Source organism: Sinocyclocheilus rhinocerous, unplaced genomic scaffold (assembly GCF_001515625.1).
Source record: "Sinocyclocheilus rhinocerous isolate Xijiao unplaced genomic scaffold, SAMN03320098_v1.1 scaffold463, whole genome shotgun sequence".
Taxonomy (NCBI): domain Eukaryota; kingdom Metazoa; phylum Chordata; class Actinopteri; order Cypriniformes; family Cyprinidae; genus Sinocyclocheilus; species Sinocyclocheilus rhinocerous.
In genome coordinates, this window is record NW_015627535.1 from 914,832 (window position 1) to 923,291 (window position 8,460).

Below are 8,460 nucleotides of genomic sequence, written 5' to 3' on the forward strand. Positions count from 1 at the left end.
TTATATCATATTATATTATATTATATATTAGTAGGCTATTTGTGACCTGTTTCCATATATAAACATGAAATGTAAAAATAAAATCTGCTCAAGGTAACTATTCGAAATAGTTAAATTAAATGAATAAAGAAATGACAATCATATTCCTCCTAACTTCTCTCGCTTTCTCTTTCTTTTTTTTTTCTTTTTTTTTACTTGAATTTAATTTATCAGAAGATAAAATATTTTTAAATATAGTTATTGTACGCTAACTGGATTAAAAAACAGTTCGGGACTAATGCTAATATATAAACATCCAGTTGTTTTGCCTCCGGTTCGACTGTTTTATTGATGAATCTGAATATCTGTATGACTGATTTAAAATAACGATGGATTATTTGAATAGCACAGACAGTAAAAAAAAAAAAAAGCTATTAATTTAGCCTACTATTCAATTTCAGTGGACACATTGTCGCTCTTTTTGCCTAAATTTCAGAGATTTCTTGTCACTCTTGTCATTTATAGCTAACGAGCTTGAGAATTAGGAATCTTAATAATAATAATAATAATAATAACAAGAAACGAGGATTTTTTCTCTCGATTAATTTAAATTCATCGAATCGAAACAAATAACAAAACATGGCGGTAAATGAAAACGAGATAATTTCCTAAGTTTGTTATTATCCGTTGCATCGAATGAATCGGACAAAAATCGAATTAATCTTTCAAATCAAATAAATCAAATAAAAGATTAGTTGCTGTATATCAGATCGCAGATCATTTCCATTTCAAAGCTGAGGACAATTTCGAATTAAAATTCCACATGACAGTAAAATATATTTTCATATACATTTTTATACAGAAAAAAAAACATAGGCTATTGACAGATTTATTTTAAAAAATATGACTTGACAGTCAAACGACTGACTTCATTAAAAAGAAAAAACTAGGCTATACACAAGAAAATGTTTTTTTGTCCGAAGCGGGGTTTTGCTTTAAAATAGGTTAATTCTCATTATTTATAAGAATTTTTTGAGAAAGAAAGAAAGAAATTTCGGATATAATGATTTTTTTATATTTTCATCTTCATCTTTAAAATCTTAAAATCGTTTAAGAATGCTAAGAGCCTTTTGGTTTATGATTCGCACAATATTGCAAAATTACATTCCGGTAGGCTAACCCGAATATATGGACACTTATCCTAACTAGATTTTTCTTGCCTAAATAGGGAGATTCGGAGCGGGCGGGTAAAATATCGATACGAAATAATATAGGCTATCGATATAACTGTGGATTTATGATTTATAAAGTCGATTTATAAAAGTGAATTTAAGACCAGCCCCACAATCGTTATGTATTTACGTATTTTATTCTGTTTTTATTTCGTTATTTGTATTGACGTTTTTTTCTGTAATTTGGGACGGCATGTCGTGAGGGGAGGCACAGATTTGCTGCGTTTCGAGCAGGTTTCCACCGCGTTTAAAATAAAGACTGCGCTTGGACGTCTGGATTTCAGTCCTATTAAATACAAATAAATAAATATATTTATAAAACGCTGTTTATCATAATATATAGGCTGGGCCTAGCCTAGGCTACTCGCAACACCTATAAAGAATGCCGTATTTGCACGCACGGGAAATTGCCGTTAAATTTTCGGCACTTATAAAAAAAGCCCTGACTGCAGTTACTCTAGACTAGTATATGAAATAAGCACTACATATGTGTATCCAAAACAGCACTCATAAATGTCACTTCTACGTGTCCGCGCGTCTAGGTCAGCTGCGGTTGCCTCCTCCTCCCCGAGCGGCAGCTCCACTCACACAGTACCGCCGTCCTGCGGTGCCATGGTAACAGTTTAGAACGTGATGACGTCTCTTCGGAAAGACTATTATGGGCTATCGAGGATTATTCAGGCAGAGGGCTGAAGGGAAAAAAAATAGCTGCGAGGTAGAAGTAAATATGGAGCTCTCAGCCGTCGGGGAGCGGGTCTTCGCCGCCGAATCCATCATTAAACGGCGCATAAGGAGAGTAAGTGCTCATCCCAGCCTGCTCGTCGGGGCTTCGGCGCTGTTACAGAAGCGCCTGGTTATTTGTTTATGCCCGCTCAACTGACATGTTATACGCGATAGGTTAGCCTAGCAGCGTTAGCTTGCTAATTTGAGTCTCCCTGTGCTTTTACCCGCAGGGACGGATGGAGTATCTGGTCAAATGGAAAGGCTGGTCTCAAAAGTGAGTGGTAATGACACGTTAACGGCAGTTGTTGCAACGGGAGGAGCGGTTTCAAGCTCCCCGAGCTCGCTGAGTGTTAGCACGGCTGAAGCGGGGACTGTGTAACGGGGCTCCGGTGAACGTTAGCTGACAAGGCCAGTGATGAGAGACAGTCAAGATGCAACGTTCAAAAAGCATTATTAGCTGATTAATGCGGTTTATACTGGGGGGAAAAGACGCGAATAAACAGATTATGTAGCCTTTTATATATGTATCAATAAACATTATACATGCACATACAAAATCTCTTGAAATAAGTGATAAAAAATGCATCTATTAGTAATAAATGTGTAAAAAGAAAACTGTAAAAATGATTTTGGACGTTATTATTTGCGAATAATTGAACATGCAATTATTGGTGCAGATACAGCACCTGGGAACCAGAGGAGAATATTCTGGATGAGCGTCTTTTCGCTGCTTTTGAAGAAAGGTAAACGTTTCTTCGTTATTTCTGTAATCCCAGTAGACAGATTAAATATTTTGGACTTTTTAAAATAGCTTTTCTCAGCCTTATTTTCTTCTTTTTTTATTGCAGAGAGCGTGAGAGGGAGATGTATGGGCCAAAAAAGAGAGGACCTAAACCAGAAACTTTTTTAATGAAGGTGAAAGAATTATATATTATCTATGTATTTTATATTTCTTAAAACAAATTTTTTAAAACTTTTTTCTTGGCTTTGTTTTTAGTGCATTTATTTTTTTCTTGTTCTCTTGCACTTTAAAGCATTGAAACCATTGGTATCATGTTGCTGTGCTTACATTTTTTAATTAAAATGTTTTTATAGGCAAAAGCTAAAGCAAAAGGCAAAAACTGTGAGTTCAGACGGGAAATATCTCGAGATTTACATGTGTCATTCCCGGTAGCCGAACCGGTTGTGACACCCAGAGCACGTGAGGGACTGCGGACAGTCGTGCCTACGATTTTTCCACCGAGCACCATCAACAGAGGAGAAAGTGTTCGTGTGCGTCCACCGGTCTCTGAGAGAGACCCACTGATGCATGGGATGCTGGTACAACGCCCGCTGGATTTTGCCAGCTCACCAAAAAAGCGAGGACCAAAGCCAAAGTTACGTCCAGGAGGTTCATCCACTGAAGGTGTTAAAAGAAAGGCAGATGAACCATTATCTTATCGACCTTCCAAAACTGAGAGATCAGGAGAGACCTCGAACTGTGATGTCATCCATTTAACCCAGAAGTTTCAAGCAGAATCCAGCCACGTTAAAAAGCAAATGGGAAGCAGGTCAAGTGATGTAAAATTCACACATGGTGGCAACATCTTAAAAGCTGGGCTTGGTGTTTTGGGACATCGACGGAAGGACAGCCCAAGTGGTGCCATAAAGCAATCCAAAATGAAACATCCTCCCAAAAGCAATCTATTTCGATCCACCGATCAAACCAGAGAGCAGTTGTCTCTGAGTTTTGTAGACGAAACCGATCAGTCCTGGTTGCCTTGTTTGAAGAATATGGAGAAAATTGTTGTTACTGACGTAACAAGTAACTCTTTGACTGTAACCATAAAAGAGAGTTCAACGGACAAAGGTTTCTTCAAAGAAAACAGATGATGTGATTTTAATTTCTGTATGCGTGTGTGTATGAAATATTGTAATCAAATTAGAAACAACCTACATTTCTATATCATTTCTAGTCTATAAATGTAAAGTCTTGCAATCATGTTCATAATGCAAAAAAAAAATTTTATATAGTTTATGTTTAGCCTACATTTCCATTCGCATTTTCTATGAAAATGAAGTTTATTTTTCTATTTCCCAGATTTTATGTAACGTATACCAGTTGGTTTTGGTTGCCTTCTTCAGCTTTATTATGAATGTAGGTATAGGTGCTGTTAACACATATTAACGTTTCAGCTTAATGCACCTTTTTAAGGGACATTGTTTAGTCCCTCTTTTATGAATTTATGGTATTTTGCTGGTTAGATTTTGTATATATTTGAAGGTTCCAAACAGTAATCTCTATTAAAGCACACCCTTTATAAAGAGTGAACGGAAATATGCTACATATGTAATTAAACCCGTTAGGCTCATTTTAGGCCTAAATATTTAAGGCACAATCATTTAGGGTTTAGAATCGTGTTTCGTTACTTTTCGTTTTTCTATTGAACATATAATTGATGTGGATGTTAACATTTCAATATAAAGCTGCTTTACGATCCTTTTACCCTTCAAAAACGTAAGAAAGTGTTTGATTGGTACAAATAATTTCTAAACTTGCGGAATACTTTAGTGAGCTCGCAGCCTGTTTAAGTGATGAAATTAAACATTTGAATAAAATTAAACGATGTTAACCTGTTTAATTAACGGTGTAGAGTAAACAAGAGTTCAGTATTTTTGCAGAGAAAAAGTGTATCAAATCGAAAATAAAAGTGTAATTTATCTATGTCTGTAGAATTGATTCAAAACGTATTGCTCACGCATAATAATTAAAAATGAATCATCTTCATACTTGTACATCGTTTCTATCTGGCCTTATATTTTTAATCATTTAATTAACACGGTTTTCTTTCTTTTTTTTAATCCGAAAGCCTTTTCACTCAGTCTGTTTTCATTACAGACTGAGTGCCTGTAAATAAAGACTAAAATAAATGGTAAACCGATATATAATATTTTAAACAGCATGTCGGCATATTTTGTTAATCTGAGAGCCTTTTACGCTGTTTTTAATAAAATAAAATAAAATAAAAATAGTTCAAGTTGTCGATAAAGGGAAACTGGCGACTGGTCAAATCCAATCATTCGTCGTAGCTCAGATATTCACTCCGTTTCAAACTTATTTCTAATATATAATTTATATTATACACATAATATTATTATTACATTTATTATTTTATTTTATACATTTTATTATTAAGAATAATACGCCACCGTACAAGTGTCGTAGGCTATAGCACACAATAATTTGTAATTTCTGTATTTCTATTTTTAAAGACCTCTAATGAAAGAAATTATTTCTGACTGGTACTTAATGTCTGTCAACAAACTCCACTATTAGATATTGTCAATATTTTTCAATAATTGCAAAAATACAAACGCTAAAATTGATTTAATTAGGGGCGTGGTTTCAAATTGAATGTAAAATTTGGTAGCCTTCTTGTTGAGGAAGTTCAGTCCACCAAAAGCCACAAGATGTCGCCATGAACTTGATACAGCAGATCCATATTCCTCTTAATAATCCCTTTAATTCCGTCTATCACTGATATACTGTGATTTTTACTTCAAAATGAAATATTCAAAAACACAAACGGCCTATAAATAACAGTCACAGACTGCTCAATGTGTCAAAGGTCCCCGTGTTTGTACTGTGGCCTATATTTTCATTGGTTTAATTTTGGATTATCTGTGTTTTGTGTTTTATAATTCAAATGTAAAATAAACATCTGATACATTAAGAATTCAACACTTAACACTGAAATAAACGCGAAATTCTAATGTTTTGAGTTTTTGAATGAACTTATGTTTTTTTTTTTTAAGAAAAACTGCGCTATTTATTTGTTTAACCACAGTAAATGTCTTTTAAATCTTACAATATCTAAGCTTTTTATGGTCACACGGTTTGATTTTTTTGTCATGCAGTGACTGTCCGACACGACGTAGGCTAAATATCCAAATTTTGACACCTATATTATCGCTATTTAAAAAGTTTACATATATTCAACCAATCATTATTTCGAAAGTGTAACAATAAAGTTATATGTCGGTTTTACTGAGAGAAAAAAAAAATTCACATTGCGACCGTTTAGGCGCGAAACCACAGAGCGCGCACTCATCTGATGCTAGTTTTCTAGGAATAATTCTAGGCTAGTATTATTATATTAGCCTAGCTACTATAAGTTTAACTCTTTTTAAGAGCTAAACTCTGCTTAAGCTAATGATCTCCTATGCATTCTTTAATTTTTGTAGTGGACTTAAAGTGTTACCAATGTCCACCTCTTTTACTCCGCTGATGACTAACCTCTCTAACTAACCTGTGACAGATATGACAGGGTCATCACCTTTGACATGGTGCTTTTAAAGCTTCCCACAATGTGTTCATATATAACCTGTGTTAAATCCATACATGTTAACAGGCTCAAACACACTTTTGACATGTTTGTATTTAGTAAGTACCTTTTTGAGCTTGCCAAATATGTGAAAAAGAGTCACCTCATTTGTATTGCAGAGTTTATTCTGATTAATTACCAAGAAATGGGTAATATGAGGCATAGAAATGTGCATGAATGAACATAAAATAATAGAATACTGTGATTGTATGAATTAAAGTGTGAATATAATGTATTTGATTAGATTAGAATTAACACTGCTTTAGTTTAGACAACATTTTCCATTTTTTTTAAATTTCCTAATTTAAAATATAAAATTCTAAATATTAATATTCACCAGAGCATCCTTTCCCCACATTTCCAGCTTCACTGCAGGATTTACAAACGATCTTACATTTTTATTGACTTAAATGAGATGTAAATGATGGGCAAATCATTAGAATAAGTTCAATTCTTGTGCACTCAGACAGAGAATTAATTTGATTAGATTAGAATTAACACTGCTTTAGTTTAGACAACATTTTCCATTTTTTTTAAATTTCCTAATTTAAAATATAAAATTCTAAATATTAATATTCACCAGAGCATCCTTTCCCCATATTTCCAGCTTCACGGCAGGATTTACAGACAATCTTACATTTTTATTGACTTAAATGAGATGTAAATGATGGGCAAATCATTAGAATAAGTTCAATTCTTGTGCACTCAGAGTATTAAGAAAATAAAAATCCAAAGCCTGTTTGAAAGATGTACTGAATGTTACTTCATCAGTAGACGGGTGTTGTTGTCTCCGAGCAAAATTCTGAAAGGAAAAAATGGCTTAATAAAAATATCTTAATCCAGTTCAATTGAGAAATATAGAATATGGCTGATTAATGATGATTTCAGTTCTTTCTATGGAACTCACAATGCTTGACACGAGTCTCACCTGACTAATGCAGCAGCAATAAGGCCACCAGTAATGGGTCCCACCCAGTAAACCCAGTGGTGAGTCCAATAGTTGGTCAGCACTGCAGGACCCAGAGCTCTTGCAGGATTCAAGCACGTACCAGACACATCACCGCTGAAACCCACAGAAGATATGAACCTCCAGACCGCACACAGGAAATTATGTGTAACTCATAATAACTCACCCCGCTAGTACATTAATAATGACTGTGCAGCCCACCAAAAATGGGACCAAAGGACTTTTGCTCTTGGCATTAACTGCACCCAGTAAGACCACCATGGTAACAAGACACGTCATGGCAATTTCTCCAAATAATGGCTTCAAAACATGGTCATCAGCCTGGAGAACCGTAAATGCCGCACCTTGAGCTCGTGCATATTTCTCATTCGAGGTCATTCCCTGAAAGCGATCAAGAAAAACATGTCAAATCCATTGAATTGAATGGTTCAAGGCCACATGTATCTTACTCACATTGGCCATGACTGCACCAAGTAAACCTCCAGTAAGCTGAGAGATCAGGTACGGCGCCACCATTTTCAGCTCCATTCCACCACAGAGGTAGACGGCTATGGTGAATGATGGATTGAAATGTGAACCACTGTGTCAGAAGAAAAAAAATCTTTGCATTATTCATGAGTAAGCACATGCTTTTTATCCAAGGCAACTTCTAAGGTATGCTCAGGACTGCAGGGACAAAACCTTTGGAGAAACCAGACTAGACAAGACCACACCAGATCAACCAAGCCACATCACCCCGAAGATCGAGAGTTTCCAAAGGGGGTCAGTTATCCCTGGTGGTACTGCAGGGGGTCTGTGGATTCATATTTATAAGGCTATAGAAGATAATATAAGAGGTTGACAATCCTGACTAATAGATACGATTATTTTATTTGACATGAAATAAAACGTTATTATTCATTTTATTTATTTACTGAAAATCTAATTTAATAATAATTAATTAATAATTAAAAAGCATAATAAAATATTAATTATAAAATACATATAATTAAATATAACACATAATGTATATTTTGTAATGATATCGTTTATATAAAAACATACTTTGTATTTTACATATTTTTGATAATTATAGAGAGTCGGAGAGAGAAATTTTAATATAATTTAATATATATAATATAATTTATAAATATTAAAATGTAAAATAAAAATTAAATGTAAAATATAATTTATATTATATACAATTATATATATA

General features: G+C 34.3%; 2 protein-coding genes across 2 annotated transcripts in view; one reads left to right on the forward strand and one right to left on the reverse strand.

The window, feature by feature from the left end:
* Window positions 1-1,772: 1,772 nt before the first annotated feature.
* Window positions 1,773-4,746, forward strand: LOC107728583 (chromobox protein homolog 8-like). Its single transcript, XM_016538813.1, has 5 exons — window positions 1,773-2,007; window positions 2,165-2,208; window positions 2,612-2,677; window positions 2,783-2,849; window positions 3,030-4,746. Exons 1-5 carry the CDS (start codon window positions 1,870-1,872, stop codon window positions 3,804-3,806), a joined length of 1,092 nt encoding a protein of 363 aa, XP_016394299.1. The 5' UTR covers window positions 1,773-1,869; the 3' UTR covers window positions 3,807-4,746.
* A 2,057-nt stretch (window positions 4,747-6,803) lies between these two features.
* The window catches only part of aqp8b (aquaporin 8b), a 2,335-nt gene continuing 678 nt past the window's right edge, over window positions 6,804-8,460 (reverse strand). Inside the window, exons 2-5 of the mRNA XM_016539183.1 lie at window positions 7,719-7,845; window positions 7,432-7,646; window positions 7,227-7,361; window positions 6,804-7,100 (exon numbers count right to left, since the gene is read on the reverse strand). Of these exons, the coding sequence (XP_016394669.1) occupies window positions 7,058-7,100; window positions 7,227-7,361; window positions 7,432-7,646; window positions 7,719-7,845 (520 nt within the window). The 3' untranslated portion in view covers window positions 6,804-7,057. The remainder of the gene's footprint in view (window positions 7,101-7,226; window positions 7,362-7,431; window positions 7,647-7,718; window positions 7,846-8,460) is intronic.

Excerpts from the sequence above, each read along its gene's own strand:
- LOC107728583 (XM_016538813.1), top strand. The coding sequence starts at position 1,870 with ATGGGCTATCGAGGATTATTCAGGCAGAGGGCTGAAGGGAAAAAAAAT. Across the intron at positions 2,209-2,611 it reads TGGAAAGGCTGGTCTCAAAA|ATACAGCACCTGGGAACCAG; the intron begins GTGAGTGGTAAT and ends TTATTGGTGCAG. Across the intron at positions 2,850-3,029 it reads CAGAAACTTTTTTAATGAAG|GCAAAAGCTAAAGCAAAAGG; the intron begins GTGAAAGAATTA and ends ATGTTTTTATAG.